Source organism: Eubalaena glacialis, chromosome 11, assembly GCF_028564815.1.
Source record: "Eubalaena glacialis isolate mEubGla1 chromosome 11, mEubGla1.1.hap2.+ XY, whole genome shotgun sequence".
In the NCBI taxonomy this organism is placed as follows: domain Eukaryota; kingdom Metazoa; phylum Chordata; class Mammalia; order Artiodactyla; family Balaenidae; genus Eubalaena; species Eubalaena glacialis.
Genome location: NC_083726.1, coordinates 69,955,850 through 69,977,265, shown reverse-complemented (window position 1 = coordinate 69,977,265; position 21,416 = coordinate 69,955,850). Strand labels below are relative to the sequence as shown.

Below are 21,416 nucleotides of genomic sequence, written 5' to 3'. Positions count from 1 at the left end.
AACGATGGGGAAGGGGTAGTTAAAATGCCACTTCACCATTTCTGTAGCTTGTGGGAGTCATATCCTGTTCACTTCCTTTTTTTTTTTTCTTTAAAGAAGTCTCTAAACTAAAAGTGAACTTAATATCTTTATTTCTTTTTTCACCCTAGCACAAAACATATGACTAGGGCAATATTGGATTAACTCCTCTATTGGGCATCAATAAGTTAATTTTTTTCCTCCTGAGATTCTAGTGCTTTTAACATGTAATATCATAATGCCTCCTAAGATTGGGATTCTTTAAATTTTTATATCAAATTGTGAAGGACCAATTCTTGAAGATATTCCCAACCCTCACATACTCTCCTCCTTATGTATATCACTCAAAGTCCTGGCAGGAAACAGATGGCACACTCCAGCTGGCTAATTAAAGACAGTTTAACAAAGGGACGATTTATAAAGATGCAATAGGAAATAGGGAAAACAACAAGAAATCGATCAGGTACCTGAAAGGACAAAGCAGCCAGAGTTGTTATTATCTCTAAGCCAGAAGAAGCAAATAGAAGTTATCAAAAACTGGAGGGGGTAACTGAACAGAGAGGGTCACCTGTCAGGAGATGTCACCTTCAGTAAGTGACACAGCTAATTATGTTAGTAACCTGGCAGGAAAGGAGCCAGCAGAATAACTATCCAAACGTCCTCTTTCTGATATCCTGCCGGTGGTCGCCACTGGTCAAACCGAATCAGAATCCAGAGGACAAGAGAACCTATTAACACAATGTATATAGGTCAGCCCCCAGGATATGAGGCAGGGTAAAAGGTGACTGAGAGGATCCAGAGAGGCAGAACAAAGGTATCCATCACCCCCCCACCCCGCCACTTCGGCATGTAATGTAGTGAAAATCACCTTTCAGTTTGGGAATAGCATGGTGAGAGTTTCTCATCAGCGGAACTAGAAAGCAGTTTGTATATTGAGGCATCTGTGGGGGAAAAGGAACACATTATGCAGACACTCAGACATGTTATAAGGTAAGAGAAATATTTATTTAATTTTACACAAGAATGAGCTTATACTGAACAAATTCAACCAAATAATATTAAGTGCAGTAAAACAAGGAAATAAGGATGACATCTCTTGTTAGAAAATATTAAGTAACCATGCCTGTGCATTATTTTTATCATGACAATAACTTGTTTCAGATTTCTTCTCAGAGTGTATACTGTACATATAACATGTTATAGCTTCTTTGCTTTGCTTCAGAAAACAGAATTCGTTCACTGCCTTACATTTTATTTCTTGCAGTGAAGAACTGAACTGATTTGTGAAGATTCTGATCTAGAGGAAAATTTTCTGCACCAGTGAAGCTAGAGGCTTCCAAAGCTCCCGTAAGCTCAGGCTTTACATCCAGAGGTCATGATGTCATGGTGTGTATTTCACACCCATTCTTCCACATGCCGACGTCAGATGCAGTTGAAGTGGAATTCTGGTCTAGTTTTGCCGCAAGAAGTTTCCTTTTGTGATTTTCTCAAGCTCCACAAATTTCATAATCGAAAGTTTACTCAGCTATTAACAATGTTGCACTTAGCTGCCCACAAATCATCCACTTCAACTTTTTTTTTTTTTTGGTCTTTTTAATGAAAGAACATTCTTTAAACAGAAATTTCCAGTGAGACAGTTAACTTCACAGTTCCTGAAGGCACTGTGGATCCACTGAGCAACAGATGTGGCCATTCTAGAGAAAAGAGAGGGGAAAAAAAGCATGTTATTACTTTTTAAGCCATTAGTCAATACTCATCGACTGGTACACATAACATAACTGAATGGTTTATTTGTTATTTATGTGCCCCTGAAAGTTCAATGGCTCAATCACTTTTCATGCCTCTACTGTTGCAGAACAAACTATGGCCAGTTATTTGTGGCAAATCATAAGCTAGCTTTATTTACCCCATGACACTCTCTTAGCTCACATTTGTTTTGTTTACTCATTCACAAAATAAGCATTGAGTAAATCGAGCCCGAGATATGCTGATGAATGAATAAAGCAGATATGGTCACTACCCTCATAGGACAGGGCTTATAGTTTTGGGGGGGAAAATTAATAAGCAAATGTACAATCAAAAATTGTGAAAAGTGCTAGAAAAGAAACAAACTAGTTGATGTCATGAGATTAATAAATGTCTGGCTACTTAGATTGGGTGGCCAGAGTAGACTTCTCTGTAGAAGTGATGTTTAAACCAAGACCTCAAGACAGATCCGTGAAAAGGTAGGCCAAGAGCACGAGCATGAGTAAAAGGCTTTAAAGTGAAAAGAGTTTTGCGTAGTTAAGAAACCTAAAACGGTTTGGTCTGGGTGAGAATTTTAAGTTGGTGGAGAAAACAGTGTAGAGATGAGGCAGGAAAAATAGTCAAGGAAGAGCCAGATATGCATAATTAGTTTTTATAACAAAGTACCGAAAGAGTATATGGTGTATTACAGAAGAGGAAAAAAATTTGTATCTTGTTCTTTTGAAACCTTGTGCTCTTACTTTCTTCCACTGGCTAGCTAATAATAATGAAAATGTTAGTATTGTTACCACAATCATAAGATGACAATACCCTTCTACTTTTTGAGTGCGTACTCTGTGTCAGATACTTGGCCAGGCACTTTAAATACGTTATCTAATTTCAACCTCAGAGCATTCCCAGTAGGATCACTATTAATAGTCATGTTTTTTTAGGTTCAGAAACTGAAGATCAGAAAGCTTAAATATCATGGCCCAAATCACAAAGCTAATATAATGGTACAGCTGGGATTAAAATTCAGGTTAGTCTGACTCTAAAACTCATCTTCTATTTGATATATTCTCTCAGATAATTGACTTTAGATGATTGAAAATGTATCAGACCTTAATATGATAAAACCAAAAGGGTCTGTTCATGTAAGATAAAACTTAAGAAAGGACTTTGGTACTTTAGCCTTTGTTGAAGCTTACCAAATGAGGGAAAAGCCAGTCTATATCCAAGAAGAGTATTATCAATTTAACTTAATCCTCTTTCTTTTTAAATTGTTATTAAGCAGAGTTCTTATTCTGACAGCAAAAGAAGGTGACATCCATCTCTTGGATCTCTAGCTGCATTTTAAAGCTTTGTCATTATGCTCAGAGGCAGAGGTTTTCTGGCCATAACCTGGTCACATGATCTTTCCCAATCCATTGACCCAATGAAGGGAGGGGTGTACCAGTTCCTGAGAATATCAGTTTCTCAAATTGTATGGATTTTGAGCAGAAAGAGAGTTAGGGAATGTTTGGAGTATGAGTATGTTTTAGGAAGAGAAGGTATATTTTCCAAGTCTTCCAGTAGTGTTTTTCTTATTCCATATCAATTCTGCTATAGCAACATAAATGCTCTACAGACCATGTCATTGGAAGCTCCCCAATTAGGGAAACATAGTTCATACAAGAAAGACTGATAAAATATTCCACTGGGGTTCCTGTTTCAGTAATGGCAGAGTTACTTGTTTAAGACTATCGACTATCCCTCCTATGGATAACTATAAAGTTTGGACAAAATATAAAAACTATTTAAAGCAATGGAGAGTGACTAAAACCAGGTAGACACTGGAGGAGTTTCAATCTTTAAAAGAAGGAAGATGTACTGTTTGAGATTCATTTTTACTTGGCATTTTCCCTTAGGGCACTCCCTAGTCTGTGAAGCTTAGGATAACTATAACTCAAGCAGAAAGCCACAATCTGATAGGGCCCACATGTCAGAAGACAACATTTAGGGCTCTGTTGGGCTGCCAGAGTGGCTGGAAATTCAGGAGGAAATGTCTAGAAAGGAGGGAGTGAATCAGCATGTCAACTCCCCTCAAATCTGTGGCGGATCTTTGAATTGCAGAGGAGACTCTAAAGAGACAATCAGAGAGTCACAGCTTGAAGTCTGAAAGATTTGAGCAGATATTTCAGATTCTGCTCACTGTGGGTTTAAAATCTATATCCTGCCAAGTTAGAAGGGACTGATAAAAAATTCAGGCTTTCCATTGAAAGCCCAAAAGGGCCATGATTAGGAAGAAAATGATGACTCAAGATTAAGAGATTCACCCTAAAACTAAGGGTACACCTGGAATAGACCCACCTAACCAATGTAAAGCCCAGCCTTTCCAACTGCAAGATGACTGGCCAGTAATCTGCAATCTGCTAGAACAAAAATAGTCTTCAGAAGAAGCTAATAGAATGTAGGGTCTATACTATGTATTATCCACAATATCCAGTAAACCATAAACATTACTAGACACGTGAAGAAAAACAGAAAAAAGTGACTCCTCACCAAGAGAAAAACTAGTGAATAGAAATGACTCAAAGTTAATCCAGATGGTAAAGACTAGAAAGTAGCTATTACTAATACATACAAAGATGTAAAAAAAAAGATGGTCATAATGAATGATAAAACATGGTAAGTTACAGCAGAGAAATGAAACTATAAATAGAATTAAATTAAAATTCTGGAACTGAAAAGTGCAATATTCGAAATGAAAAATTCATTGGATGGGTTTAACAGCAGATTAGAGATGGCAGAAGAAATAGTCAATAAATTTTTAAAAAAAAGAAATTATCCAATCTTTAAAAAAAAGAGAAAAAGATTGAAATAAAAATAGAACCTCAGTGACCTTCAGGATAATATTAAACCACATAATACATGTGTAATTGGAGTCCCAGAAGAATAGGAGGGAAATAATGTGGCAGACCAAATATCCAAAGAAACAATGGCCAAATATTTCTCAAATTTGGTGAAAAAAATCTACTTAGATACTCAAAAAGCCCAGCAAACACCAAAGAGGACAAAAAAAAAAAAAATCATACTTAAGTTCATCATAGTCAAAATTCTAAAAACCAAAGATAAAGAAAGAATCATGAAAGGAGACAGAGGAGAAAAAAAAGACATATTACCTATAAGGGAACAAAAGTACAAATGATAGCTGAATCCTCATCAGAAATAATAGAAACTAGAAAACAGTAGAGTACCACCTTTAAAGTGCTGGGACAAATCTGTCAATCCTGAATTCTATATTTATTTAAATATCCTTCAAAAATAAGACATTTTCAAATAAATGTAAGTTGAGAGAATTTGTGGCCAGTATATCTGCAATATGGAAAATGCTAAAGGAAGTTATTCAAGATAAAGGGAAATAACACTAGATGGAGATTAACATGTGTGAGAAGAAATGAAGAGCACAAGAAATGGTAAATATGTGGATAAATATAAATATAAAATAAATATAAAATTAAAAATATAGCATTTTTCCTTCTATTAATTTGCTTCAAAGATATTTGACTTATTAAAGCAAAAATATTGATAGTAATACAGATTTTTAGAGTTTATAGTATACATAGTTATAAATATATGATTATTATAGTGCAAAGGTTAGGGGAATGGGATTATATTATTCCAAAGTTCTTACATTTTATATGAATTAGTATAATATTAAATCTTATTATACTGTAATAAATGAATGATATATGTTACAACTCCTATACCAACAACTAAAACAATCATAAAAAGAGTTATAGTGAAGAATTCAAAAGAATAAGTAAAATTGAATAATATAAAAAATATTAACAAACAAAAAGAAGGAAGGAATAGATGATTAAGAACACAAAAAATAGATGGGACAAGTAGAAAACAAATGGCAAAATGGTGGCCCAAAATCCACCAACGTCAAAAACAATATTAAATGTAAATAGACTAACACTTCAATTAAAAGACAGAGATTGTCACACTGGATAAAAAAGTAAGAACTATTTATACATTATCTATAAAAAATGCACTTTAAATATAAAACCATAGATAGGTTGAAAGTGGATGAATCAAAACAATATACTGTGTGGCTACAAATGTACCAGACAATGGACTTCCCTGGTGGTGCAGTGGATAAGGCTCCGTGATCCCAATGCAGGGGGCCTGGGTTCAATCCCTGGTGAAGGAACTAGATCCCACATGCATGCTGCAACTAAGAGTTTGCATGCCACAACTAAGGAGCCCACGTGTTGCAACTAAGGAGCTGGCAAGCCGCAATTAAGGAGCCCGCCAGCTGCAACTAAGACCCGGTGCAACTAAATAAATAAATGAACATTAAAAAAAAAAAAAGTACCAGTCAAAATTGACTTCAAGTCTAGAAGCCTTGCTAGAGATAAGGAGGGACATTACATAATGATAAACTGGTCAATTCACCATTAGATATAAAAGAATACATACTGTGTGATCCATTTATATGAAATTTTTAAATAGGAAAATAAATTTACTATAATGAAATAAAATTGAGGTTTCCTATGAGAAGTAGGTATTGTCTGGAAGGGGACAAAAAGGTACTTGCTAGATTGTTGGAAATATTCTATGTTTTGATTCATCAAGCTTATAAAATTATATACAAAATAACTATGCATTTCACCTTAACAAACATTACCTTGATAAAAACTAGAATAAAAGGTGACCCACTGAAACTTAGTTAGGTTGCTAGGAATAGTAACCACCTACTGTCATAACTAATTATAAAATCTATTTTTATGTAGTAACACAGTAAGTTTCCTTAACACCTTGTTATTTCTGGCTATATTTATTGGTAAAGAAGTCATCATCACTCTTTGCATGGTAAACTCTATAACATTAAGATTAGAAGACAGCTGACTTTCAGCTTTCAGTAAAATGTTTATACATGATATATATAATGCATAATATATTTTACTCTTATTTATATTTAAGATATTTATTATTTACTTATCAATCACTATATGGTATTAATATATTAATTAATATGTTTATAAATTATACATACTATAATATAATAAATATATGTAATTATATATTCATATATAATATGTGGCTATAATCTATATAAAAATTAATAATTTTAAATCCCACTATTATCAATATTTTAGTATGTCCTAATAGAATTCACTTCATATTCCTTTATTTTCAACCTTCTTGTAATCAAAGTGCATATGTAATCACACATAGTATTTTTATCTTAATTTTTATTATAAGCATTGTTAGTACACGAATAATTGAATAATGCAATCATATAATTACATATTATATAATTATGATATAATGTTATATGTTACAGAGTTACCATAATTTATTTAACCCATTTTTCCTTTGTTGGATATTTTGATTTCTTCCTTGATTCTGCGTGCCAATTAATGTTGAGGTTAATATTACGACGCATATAGTTTGCTCCATATTTAGGTTATTTCTTTAGGTTGGATTCTCAGACCCAGGATTAGTAGGATCTTCTGGATATTTCTGTGGGGATGGGGAGTGGGCAAAGAGATGTATGTATGGTTCTTGACATGTATTTTTCAATGTCACTAACATTGCATAAGAATTACAATTCCAGTACACCTCTGTCAGCATTGGAAATTATTGTGAAATATTTTTTTACCGTAGTATGTGAAAATAATAATTCATTATGTTAGTTTATATTTAAGTGTCAATTATTTAAAACACTGATTTCCTCTTTTTTGATAGCTGTATTCTTTATTCATCCTTTGTTGTGATCTTCTATTTTGCTAATTTTGTTTATCTACAGAAGCTCTAAATTTTCTTTGAGGTAGATTTTATCACTTTTAAATTAGAAAAGGCATCTTCCTTCAAGAATTTTGATAAATATTTGATTACTTATCTTTGCTTTGATTTATTTTTAATATCTAGCACTTTTTCCACATGGAATATGTTTTGATACATAATATAATAGTATATACAACTTACATCCTTCAAACTGCTGTCCAGTCATTCCAGTATTTATAGAATAATCCTTTCTTCCTCTTTGGATTTGAGAAGCTCTTCTGATCATATATTAAAGTATTCATTATAATATTACTCATTATGGGGTATTTCTTTCCATAGATAGATTTAGTTATCTATTCTAATTTTAGCACAGATGTCCACTTTCCAAACTTTAAGTTTATGGTTTCTAATAGATGAAGGCAACATTTAGAAAGTTAGGAACTTCATCCTCATAAAACTTTTTTTTTCCATACCTCAATTATCTCAGTATTACATCTAGAGTCTCCCCAGGAGTTAAAAGTGGCCCTCTGGCTTCCAATTTCCCAAGTGTCCCACTCAGTGATAATTTATTGAAGGGAATGACCCTCTCATACCTCCTCCCTCTTTATTTCTCAACTGGGTACATCCCTCTTTATCGTCTGGAGCTCAAGACATAATTGCCTGAAAGCTCTCTGACCCATCATAAGGGTGTGTAGTCTCTATTAGCTTTAGGAAAGACAAAATTAGTAATTCTTTTTTGATGCAAGAAATCAACTTCTGAGTGGAGGAAACATTTTTTTTTTAACCTAAGCAAATTACATTTGAAGACATCTTTTAAAAGGGAAGGGAAACTCTTAACTCTATTTCTCCCAGCTAACTCTTAATTCCTCAGGAAGTAAAACTGGTTCATGCATTGTACAGCCTCTTAGCACAGAGCAACTTTCCTTTAGAGCATCCATCAGAGTTTATAATGTTGTCTTTATCTGTTTCATGACTTAATTAATGTTTCTATACTCCACTACCTACAATGATAATAGTCAACATTTATTGAGCGCTTACTCTGAATGCATATGCAATGTGTAGGAAACTTTGTATGGATCGTCTCACTTAATTCTTATAGCAACTTTCTCAAGTAGGTACTATAATTATTCCTAGGTAAGTAACATTATTATTCCCATTTTTAGATGAGAAAAATGGAGCCACAGAGAGATCAATAAATATCCCTTGAGGTGACATTGCTAGTGAGATTGACCAGGTTTTCAATCCAGGTAGCCTGATTCCAGATGCCACATTCTTCACCTCTAGGCCAGCGCTTTCCAATACAATATTCTGCGATGATAGAGAGGTTCTCTATATGTGCTATCTAATACGATAGCCACTAGCACGTGTGAGCATTTGAAATGTAGCTTGTGTGACTGAGGAATTGGATTTTTAACTTAATTTCAATGAATTTAAATAGCCATGTGTGGTTACGGGCTACCGTACTGGACAGCAGAGCTCTAGAAGCTGCTGGGCAAAAATTTCCAGGAACGATTGTACCCATTTTTGCTTATCATTCTACCCCGGTTCTGGCACAATACCCCACATAATTTGTATTTATTGACTAAAACAAATAACTCAGAAGCGGTAGGATGGGGAGATGATAAGCGAAAACGGTGCTCTGAAAGCACCAAATTGTAAAGGATGCTCACCTCCAATGAAATCTCTCAAGCCTGTTTGGCATAAGTTTCATTTTTAAAATAGCACAAAATAAACATAATAAGATGAGTATTAGGGATTCATTTGGTAACATTGAGGATATTCTTATAACTCATACTTAATAAGAAGGGAAAAGGGAAATGGCATCAAATAGTAACCTCTGAGAATCGGCACTTATCTGACAAGAAATGAATTTAATGTCAAAATACGCTTTCTGGACTATATTTCTACCATGAGCCAAAAAATCCTAGTAGTTGTTTGTAAGGTGGTGAATGGCAAGCTCATTCACACTCTTTTCCCCAGAAAACACTCTAATGTTTTTCTGCCTATTACTGAATGCATCTTTCTTGTTGGAAGTATCTGTCTGAGCTATATCTGGTGTTTTACATTCTATCACCCGGTATATGTATTTGTTGTCACTACTCAGAACAATAATCTAACAGTTAGATTAAGAGTGTAAAGAGACTCAACTCTATTTGGTAATTAAATGTCAGAAAGTATTTCCCTATTGGTCATGAATGCTGAAGTTTCTAGATAATGCACCATTAAATGTACTCAAATGTACTCATATCAAATGTATATAGGGAGGATGGGAGGGAGGCTCAAGAGGGAAGGGATATGGGGACATATGTATGCATGTGGCTGATTCACTTTGGTGTACAACAGAAACTAACACAGTATTGTGAAGCAATTATGCTCCAATAAAGATCTATTTTAAAAAATGTATATTAAAGCAGCACTGCATATACATTACTAGTAAATTTTAGTAGTAAAAGTAACTTCCAAATGTGCTAATGCACTTTTAGAAAACTGCATTAAATGTTCCCCCAAAAAGCTGTGCTTGATTGACAAGCTGTGCTTGATTAAATTGCAATAATTGCAAGAACTAGAAATTTTGGTTTGAAATAGATAATAATAGCATCTCAAAACTTAAAGCATTTCACATTTCTTTGTCCTGTTACATCAAGCCACTCAAGTAAGAAATTTGTACTATATGAATCTGAATGAAATTGCTCTATTGAAAAAAAAAATTTAAACGGAAATGCTCACTTAAAGAACCAGAGCAGTTATAGATATTTGGCTGTGCTATGGTGGGAAAAATCTGACATCTTTGCTTTCTTGTTGTTGTTAAGCTTTCCAGATTATTTACTTAGTTCTAGTGTTGATTCTAAAATTTTGACTATGAAGTACAATGACCATGAAATCAAATGTTTGTAGGAACAATAATCAAAGTAGAATGCTTTCAACTTTGTCACCATCTGTGAATTCTATATACTCTGTCTACATTACCAGTATTTCTATCCTCAGTGAAGTAAAAGGCACAATGCTCTATTTTCCTATGAGAATAAAAAGAAAAATCTTTATAATGATTTTTCTCCAGCCGTAGGAATAAAATATGGTAAACAACAGATCTTAAATTTTTCAACTCAATGTAACTCACCACCACAAACCAAGAAATATGCCCATTTTTGCCATATTGATTTTCACTTTGGAAAACGTTATATGTTCACTTTGTTGATATATCTTATCTCATAAAAGGACTAGATAAAAATCAATAAAATAATATTGTCTTCTATCATGAAAGATACATGAAGTTTGGTGTTGTATTCTTTTTTTTAAGATGTGTACAGTTAGATGCTTTAGGGCAATTTACGTAGGTTCTTTCTGTTCTGGTGATATTAGTAACCCATCATTCCGGTTTCTGACCAAGCACCTCCTTCTCCCTGAATATGCATTAGAGGATGCATAGGACAGTCAGCCTTGGCACTAATAAAGCTGAGTGGCCCTCCTCCCATCTCTGTTTGAACAGTAAATAGGAAAGAAGATGCTTCCCATTGGCCAGGTTAAGCACATTAGTATCTGTGAATCCTGGGTGCAGCTGGCCAAGTGCTCCCTACTTGAATATAATGAATGGGCTTTACCTTGCACTGGCAGAAAGTACACTCAGTGCCATGTTTGATCCAAGAGGACCCAGTGAAGCGAACCACATTCATCTCGTCCAGGCAAGTTTTGGTGATGTCATTACGGATGGTGTCGGCCTGGCAAGGGTCGGTGACACAGCGCGGGCAGCACTCATTCTCTGGGAGGACACTGAATTCACACTCCACCTCTGGGCAAGGCAGGGGCCAACAGTCAACTTCCCCTTGCTATAAGGAAAGCAGATGAACAAGGGCAAAGGGAGGAGGAGGGAGGGAGCACATTGTTTACCGAATACTCAATTTATTTGATGGACATTTATACTCAGACCTTCACAGCTATGAATCTTGCAGGGAATCCACAAAAGCCCTATCAGAGAGATGAGACCTATACTGCAGATGGATTATAAAACAGTCTTCAGGGGTTAAACAAGAACAACAATAAAGGAAAGCAAAAACTCTTTCTCTTAAAACAAACAAATTTGCATGCTCTTCTCTTTCCCATGACAAAGGAGAATTGTTTACTACAGAAGAGGTTTTTACTTAGTTTCTGCCTATGAGATGCTTTTTTCATTTTTACGATCTTTTTCCCCGACCTTCTCATTTATTCCCTTCTGCAAAAACAAAGTTTTGTCCACTGACAAGAAAGTAAACTGAAATATGAAGGAAATTTGACAGTTTTTCTTTGTTCGTTTATACGTTTCTCAGTGTAGGGACTTTGGAAAAAACAAAACAAAACAAAGCTAGGAGCTGATTTCAGTCATTTTTATTCCACATGAGAAAATTGTGTGAATTGGATCTTTTTAAAATTTAGTTCCCACCTGTTTCCTATTTTCTTCATAATTCTGAGTCTCATGGTCTTGGAGATGAAAGCGGCCTTCAGGCACAGAAACTGACCTTGCTCTTTTAATTGATTTTTGGGTTGAAAGTATAAAAAGGAAGCAATAAAAAAGCATTGCCTTAAAAATATCTTCACACAAATAGAAGGGAAACTAGTCCTAACTTTAAAAGTAGCATCTGTGAAACTTTCTTCTATAAAGACATATAGACCAATTTACCTTTTTATTTACACCACTAGCAAGAAACAAGAAATTTGGTTAAATGAAAAAATGATTGGTATTTTCTTTATCAAGTCTTCATTTTCTTTTTAACCTATTGTTTCCAGTAGAAGTTTCATAAATATATACATTTAATTCTAAGATTCTAGTAAGTATTTATTGCATATCCGTATTATGTAAAACAGAGTGCCCACCAGAACAGCATTGACAATAATAATCTTTAGAAAGAAAAAAAAGTGTGTTTTTTTTGTTTTTGTTTTCTTGTATCTAAGCATAATTGATAGAAATGGATTAACAAAAGGTCTATTGGAAAAAGTGATTTTTTTTGAATGCCATTATTCTGTTCATAACTGTCTCTAAGTAAACCTAAGCTGAGTGGGATTGGGGAAGCCAGGAGAGCCTTTTCTTCTTTTGAGCTCTGGAGATAGTCCTGAAAGACTGACATGACATGGTGTACCACATCTACCCCCAGATATTCCTTCTCAGGTCCTGAATGCATAACCATCACCTTATCATCCTAACCAGGTTCACTTTTTGTAACTCCCAACACTATGGCCAGGTACCAAGTATCGGTGCAGGGGGCAGGGCAAGGTTGCTTTACGATTTCAATTCTGGGATTAAACGTTTCCCTGAACTTCACATAGCTGAACTTACCAAGCAGCGGCACTGCTGGCAATTCTGGACCCAGGTGTCACCACTGTTGTACAAGGTTTCCCCATTTTGATGGAGGCACTGACTGCTCAGCCTTGGGTCACATTCGGGGCAGCAGAAAAGATCAACCGTGGGATTCTCACAGTCACAGACCATCCGTCGACACATTACAAATCCATTCTGTATGACAAGGGAAAAAAAGCAATTACCAGAAACCTCCATTTCTCAATATACTAACATCATATGTATGTGTGTATCTGTGTGTGTGTACATGCGCATATACACACACATATATACATTTTATATATATTACATACTATGTCTATAATCTCAGATGTTGATTTGGAAGTTGAGATAATTCACACTGTTTACCCAATATAACTGATTTTCTTCAAAATTCCATTTTGTAGCTAACACCCAGAAAATACTTAAGCTGGAGAACTTCCAATTTTCTTTCCACACATTACTCTTTAAAAGACTTGACTGGAAAGAAAATTTTCAGAAATAACCAGTTAAAATGATAACCACTGCATGGCTCTTATGTGTAAATAAATTGTGTATGTATATACAAATATACATTTACTTGTTTATTAATATAGTAATTTGAATACTAACTAAATTTTGTTTTGTGTGAGGGCTTGTATGTTTATATTTGGTAGCTAGTCAACAAGTTTTACATATTATTAAGTTTCTAGAATATTTTAACCTTATGATTTGTACAAGCTGTTATCAATTTCTTTAATAATAGTTGAGTCCTTGGTATTATTCATTTAACTATAATTTAAATGTCTATTATCAACTGGGTACACATAATAGAACACCTCTCTAAAACTGAAATACAACCCAAATAGATATTTTTCACTTGCAGGCCATAGCATATTCATTATGGTTTCATTTATGCATTCATTCAAATATGATATTGTGACTATAGAAACATTAGCATAGTTAGAAACAAAATTTTACCATATGAATAAATAAACACATTGTGGCATTTCCATACAATGGAATACTATTCAGTAATAAAAAGGAATGGGTTACTGATATGTGTAATGAATATAAATGAATGTCAAAACATAATGCTGAGAGAAAGAAGTCAGACACAAAAGAGTATGGACGGTCTTCCCTTGGTATCCCTGGGGGATTGGTTCGAGGCCTCCCGTGGATACCAAAATCCGTGGATGCTCAAGTCCCTTATATTAAATGGCATAGTATTTGCACATAACCTATGCACACCCTCCGGTTTACTTTAAATTATCTCTAGATTACTTATAACATCTAATACAATGTAAATATTATGTAAACAGTTGCCGGTGTGGGGGAAATTAAAGTTTTGCTTTTTGGAACTTTCTGGAATTTTTTTTTTCCCCCAAATATTTTTGATCCACAGTTGGTTGAATCCATGGATGGGGACCCTGCAGATACAGAAGGCCAACTGTGTTATATGATTCCATTTATATGAGGCTCTAGAAAATACAAATCTAATCTATAGAAACTGGAAGCAGTGTTTGCTTGCGGCTAGGGCTATGGGACTAAGAAAGGACCGAGGCAACATTTTGGGTAGGTAAAAATGTTCTGTTATATTAATTGAGTGATGGTTAAATGGGCGTATGAATTTGTCTAAGTTCATCAAGCTGTACACTTGAAATATATGCAAATTACACCTCGATAAAAATGGTTACAATGTTTTGTTTATACTAACCTGACACGAGCACACAGAGCACCGGTCATTTTCCAACACCCAAATCTGACCATTGTGCTTAACTTTTCCATCATGGATGCAGTCCCCTGTGCAATTCTTTCCGTGAGGACATCGGCAATCATATCCACCATCCAAGTTAAAGCAAATGGTATCATTGGCACAGCTGTGCCTCCCGGTCCCACACTCGTCAATATCTACAGCCAAGAAAAGGCAGCAGGCAATGTGCTTAGAATATGCTCCGTTTCAAACAACTGCAATCAGGCAAGTTGTCTTCTGACATAAAGCATTCAACTGGAAATTAATTTTCATCTTACTGGCATGCATTTCCTATTAGTGCTGACTAAAGCAATGTTAATGATCTAGGGATTTCACACAAAAATATTATCATGCTTGATTTCAAACACCAAATAACCTTGGCTAGATTTTTAACTTTTATATCTCTGTAAATACCATTAGGCTTTATGAAACATTTATATTTTTTGAAAGTTAAGAATAGGACTCAATGTTTCAAACACAACAGTTTGGCACTGGAAATTCTAAAAGTGCCTATTTTTTTTTTTTAATTGGGGAAATCATCCTCAGTGTTAAAATGGAGCTTACAAAAAATCCTTTCTTAGTGGGAAATGAAATGTCATGGAAGACCGGAGGCATTTTTATTCAGTTTCAAACCCTGTTCTCACAGCTATGTCACCCATATGTAAGCTCTTTCCAGTGTTCTGCTCAGGTGTTCTTCCCTTAACAGTCCAGGCATTTTCACACTGTCCTTACACCCTGCCTCTCACCCATGGAAGGGCAAGTGACCATAAGCAATTACCATCTCTCGCACAAAGAATCCCCCAGTTCTTAACTTTTCCATTTCAGATCGTTTCATCTCCTGCCTGACTCAGTTGGCAACTTCCCATTCTTCACCTGACCTCACCTATTCCATGGCAATCACAACCTAAAGCATTTTCATACAGATGAAAAGCAAACATATGTTGACCCACAGATCAGGTCCATATGAAGATATGAGATTCATTTTATTTATCCCCATCATTTAAAGGTCACAAGCCAAAATACATTTCAGGGATATTGTATGAGTGGCAGTAAGGAGTTATTTCCTTTTTCATCTGAGTAAAGGTCAAGAAAGAAAGAATTAAATCACAGCAGGAAAAGTGGGTTAGAGAGAAGATGGAATATATAGCTTTTAACTAGGGGAACTGTACACTGATTTCCCTTCAAAATTATAGAGTTTAGTAACTATCTTCCTTAAATGGTTTGATTTCAACATTGTTGGGGACATGCACTGGTCAAGATTATAGCCACATTTAAATTCTTAAATACTTAAATTCTGTCATATGTGCTTTCCTGAAAATAAGTTACATGATTACTTCTCTCTATGTACTTTGATTTTTATTAGTTCCCATATCAATAAAACCAATGAATTGAGATGACAGCTGAAAAGGTTTCTATTATAACTACAGTAAACTTTATTATAGCTTGATTTGTCAAGGATAATACTGCTTATAATTAAAAACTATGATCAAAAAAATAACTCTTAGCCAGCATGAGGATATATTAAAATTTTAAAAAATACATTGATATGTATATGTATGTATGTATACATACATATATATCAGATGAGAAAAAATTTTTCTCTTGGTAATAGAAATGAATTTTGTAAAACACGTCTATATTTGGTCTAATCCGAATAATAAGATATCTTTGATGAGTTGATATTTGTCTCCCATTAAGTATTTTTGTAATTAGCAATTATAGTAAGCAAGAAAAACATTAACCATAGTTGTTTGGTCTCTTTGACCAAAATCTCTACAAATACCTCTTACTACCCTTTTAATATCCACTATATTTATATATATATATTTAACCCTTTAAAAATCCACTAATATAAGGACACTATTCAGTTAATGGCAATGGCTGGATTTTTACAATCATTTCATTTTGCCTTACATTTAAAATAAAAGCTCTGCTAACAGGTTTGTTTGCTTGTTTGGTTAAAGGCAGACAGAGTCCTTGGATTTGATGCAGAAGACAAAGAAGAGAAGATATATAGGTACAAAGAAAATATGTACCCTTAAATAAAGTACATTAACAATGAAGAAATAGAATAAAAAGTTGCTTACGACAATGGATGGCATGTACTTGTCATGCCTGGAGAAATATATAGGCAAAAACATCATAATGGACTATCCTATTAGATTTGAATTAATTTGAACTTAACTTTCCTGCTTGTTATCTATACTGGGTTTCCCAGTGCAGAAACTATTCTCAATTGAATGATAGTATAGAATTTTGGAATTCATTTTTACATATAGTTTTATCATAATATAAGATTCCTGCATTATATACATAATATTTACATAAAGAGTATATATTCTGCTTTGAAAAACCTACTATAGTATACAGAAATTCCAACTTTAAAAATACTGAGACAGCAGAAGCAAGAAGAACTAAAATCCTGCAGCCTGTGGAACAAAACCACATTCACAGAAAGATAGACAAGATGCAAAGGCAGAGGGCTATGTACCAGATGAAGGAAAAAGATAAAAACTCAGAAAAACAACTAAATGAAGTGGAGATAAGCAACCTTCCAGAAAAAGCATTAAGAATAATGAGAGTGAAGACGATCCAGGACCTTGGAAAAAGAATGAAGGCAAAGATTGAGAAGATGCAAGAAATGTTTAACAAAGACCTAGAAGAATTAAAGAACAAACACCTAGGAGAATTAAAGAACAAGCAAACAGAGATGAACAATACAATAACTGAAATGAAAAATACACTAGAAGGAATGAATAGCAGAATAACTGAGTCAAAAGAACAGATAAGTGACCTGGAAGACAGAATGGTGGAATTCACTGCTGTGGAACAGAATAAAGAAAAAAGAATGAAAAGAAATGAAGACAGCCTAAGAGACCTCTGGGACAACATTAAATGCAACAACATTCGCATTATAGGGGTTCCAGAAGGAGAAGAGAGAGAGAAAAGACCAGAGGAAATATTTGAAGAGATTATACTCAAAAACTTCCCTAACATGGAAAAGGAAATAGCCACCCAAGTCCAGGAAGCACAGCGAGTCCAATACAGGATAAACCCAAGGAGAAACACACCAAGACACATAGTAATCAAATTGGCAAAAATTAAAGACAAAGGAAAATTATTGAAAGCAGCAAGGGAAAAACAACAAATAACATACAAGGGAATTCCCATAAGGTTAACAGCTGATTTCTCAGCAGAAACTCTACAAGCCAGAAGTGAGTGGCATGACATATTTAAAGTGATGAAAGGGAAGAACGTACAACCAAGATTACTCTGCCCAGCAAGGATCTCATTCAGTTTCATTGGAGAAATCAAAAGCTTTACAGACAAGCAAAAGCTAAGAGATTCAGCACCACCAAACCAGCTCTACAACAAATGCTAAAGGAACTTCTCTAAGTGGGAAACACAAGAGAAGAAAAGGACCTACAAAAGCAAACCCAAAACAATTAAGAAAATGGTAATAGGAACATACATGTCGATAATTACCTTAAACGTGAATGGATTAAATGCTCCAACCAAAAGACACAGGCTTGCTGAATGGATACAAAAACAAGACCCATCTATATGCTGTCTACAAGAGACCCACTTCAGACCTAGGAACATATACAGACTGAAAGTGAGGGGATGAAAAAAGATATTCCATGCAAATGGAAATCAAAAGAAAGCTGGAGTAGCAATATTCATATCACATAAAATAGACTTTAAAATAAAGAATGTTACAAGAGATAAGGAAGGACACTGTATAATGATAAAGGGATTAATCCAAGAAGAAGATATAACAATTATAAAGATATATGCACCCGATATAGGAGCACCACAATACCTAAGGCAACTGCTATCAGCTATAAAAGAGGAAATCGACAGTAACACAATAATAGTGGGGGACTTTGACACCTCACTTACAACAATGGACAGATAATCCAAACAGAAAATTAATAAGGAAACACAAGCTTTAAATGACACAATAGACCAGATAGATTTAATTGATATTTACAGGACCTTCCATCCAAAAACAGCAGATTACACTTTCTTCTCAAGTGCACACGGAACATTCTCCAGGATAGATCACATCTTGGGTCACAAATCAAGCCTCAATAAATTTAAGAAAATTGAAATCATATCAAGCATCTTTTCTGACCAGAATGCTATGAGATTAGAAATCAGTTACAGGATAAAAATCGTAAAAAACACAAACACATGGAGGCTAAACAATACATTACAAAATAACCAAGACATCACTGAAGAAATCAAAGAGGAAATAAAAAAATACCTAAAGACAAATGACAATGAAAACACGATGATCCAAAACCTATGGGAAGCAGCCAAAGCAGTTCTAAGAGGGAAGTTTACAGCAATACAATCCTATCTCAAGAAACAACAAACAGCTGAAATAAACAATCTAACCTTACACCTAAAGGAACTAGAGAAAGAAGAACAAACAAAACATTTCTCCAAAGAAGACATACACATGGCCAAGAAGCACATGAAAAGCTGCTCAACATCACTAATTATTAGAGAAATGCAAATCAAAACTACAATGAGGTATCACCTCACAGCAGTTAGAACGGGCATCATCAGAAAATCTACAAACAACAAATGCTGGAGAGGGTGTGGAGAAAACGGAACTCTCTTGCACTGTTGGTGCGAATGTAAATTGATACAGCCACTATGCAGAAGAGTATGGAGATTCCTTAAAAAACTAAAAAGAGAATTACCATATGACTCAGCAATCCCACTACTGGGCATATACCCAGAGAAAACCATAATTCAAAAAGACACATGCACCCTAATGTTCACTGCAGCACTATTTACGATAGCCAGGTCATGGAAGCAACCTAAATGCCCATCGACAGATAAATGGATAAAGAAGCTGTAGTACATATATACAATGGAATATTACTCAGCCATAAAAAAGGAACGAAGGTAAGAAAATGGCAGCCTCCAGGAGGGCGCACATCGGTGAGTACTCTCCAGAACTGCCGCCGGCCATGTCTTTGTCCCTGCAGTGAGCCATAGCTGCCCCCCACCTCTGGAGGAGACGCTCCAATACTAGCAGGAGAAGAGAGGGAGGATGAATAGAAGAATGTAACAAGCTGGCAAGGTCTGGAATGCCATGTGGATGACAGGCTCTTGGTGCTCCAGCCAGGCATCAGGGCTGTGCCTCTGAGTTGGGAGAGCCAAGTTCAGGACACTGGTCCACAAGAGACCACCCAGCCCCATGTAATATCAAATGGCGAAAATCTCCCAGAGATCTCCATCAATGCCAAGACACAGTTCCACTCAATGACCAGCAGGCTACAGTGCTGGACACCCTATGCCAAACAACTAGCAAGACAGGAACACAACCCCACCCATTAGCAGAGAGGCTGCCTAAAATCATAATAAGGTCAAAGACATCCCAAAACACACCACCAGACGTAGATCTGCCCACGAGAAAGACAAGATCCAGCGTCATCCACCAGAACACAGTCAATAGTCGCCTCCACCAGGAAGCCAACACAACCCACTGAACCAACCTTAGCCACTGGGGACAGACAACAAAAATGACGGGAACTACGAATGTGCAGCATGCGAAAAGGAGACCCCAAACACAGTAACTTAAGCAAAATGAGAAGACAGAGAAACACACAGCAGATGAAGGAGCAAGGCAAACACCCACCAGACCTAACAAATGAAGAGGAAATAGGCAGTCTACCCGAAAAAGAATTCAGAATAATGAGAGTAAAGATGATCCAAAATCTTGGAAATACAATGGAGAAAATACAAGAAACGTTTAACAAGGACCTAGAAGAACTAAAGAGCAAACAAACAGTGATGAACAACACAATAAATGAAATTAAAATTCTCTAGAAGGGATCAATAGCAGAATAATTGAGGCAGAAGAACGGATAAGTGACCTGGAAGATAAAATAGTGGAAATAACTACTGCAGAGCAGAATAAAGAAAAGAATGAAAAGAATTGAGGACATTCTCAGAGACCTCTCAGACAACATGAAATGCACCAACATTCGAACTATAGGGGTCCCAGAAGAAGAAGAGAAAAACAAACAGTCTGAGAAAATATATGAAGAGATTATAGTTGAAAACTTCCCTAATATGGGAAACGAAATAATTAATCAAGTCCAGGAAGCACAGAGAGTCCCATACAGGATAAATCCAAGGAGAAACACGCCAAGACACATATTAATCAAACTATCAAAAATTAAATACAAAGAAAAAATATTAAAAGCAGCAAGGGAAAAACAACAAATAACACACAAGGGAATCCCCATAAGGTAAACAGCTGATCTTTCAGCAGAAACTCTGCAAGCCAGAAGGGAGTGACAGGACATATTTAAAGTGATGAAAGGGAAAAACCTACAACCAAGATTACTCTACCCAGTAAGGATCTCATTAAGATTTGATGGAGAAATTAAAACCTTAACATACAAGCAAAAGCTAAGAGAATTCAGCACAACCAAACCAGCTTTATGACAAATGCTAAAGGAATTTCTCTAGGCAGGAAACACAAGAGGAGGAAAAGACCTACAATAACAAACCCAAAACAATTAAGAAAATGGTAATAGGAACATACATATTGATAATTACCTTAAATGTGAAAGGATTAAATTCTCCAACCAAAAGACATAGACGGGCTGAATGGATACAAAAACAAGACCCACACATATGCTGTCTACAAGAGACCCACTTCAGACCTAGGGACACATACAGACTGAAAGTGAGGGGATGGAAAAAGATATTCCATGCAAATGGAAATCGAAAGAAAGCTGGAGTAGCAATTCTCATAGCAGACAAAATAGACTTTAAAACAAAGACTATTACAACACACAAAGAAGGACACTACATAATGATCAAGGG

At 35.3% G+C, this 21,416-nt stretch overlaps 1 protein-coding gene across 3 annotated transcripts in view; it reads right to left on the bottom strand.

Annotated features, from left to right (window-relative positions):
• Positions 1–1,104: 1,104 nt before the first annotated feature.
• NELL2 (neural EGFL like 2) overlaps positions 1,105–21,416 on the bottom strand; it is a 481,448-nt gene continuing 461,136 nt past the window's right edge. For all 3 annotated transcript variants that reach the window (XM_061206304.1, XM_061206303.1, XM_061206305.1), the window contains exons 18-21: positions 14,523–14,716; positions 12,827–13,003; positions 11,121–11,345; positions 1,105–1,712 (exon numbers count right to left, since the gene is read on the bottom strand). In XM_061206304.1, coding sequence (XP_061062287.1) covers positions 1,662–1,712; positions 11,121–11,345; positions 12,827–13,003; positions 14,523–14,716 — 647 coding nt within the window. In that variant the 3' untranslated portion in view covers positions 1,105–1,661. The remainder of the gene's footprint in view (positions 1,713–11,120; positions 11,346–12,826; positions 13,004–14,522; positions 14,717–21,416) is intronic.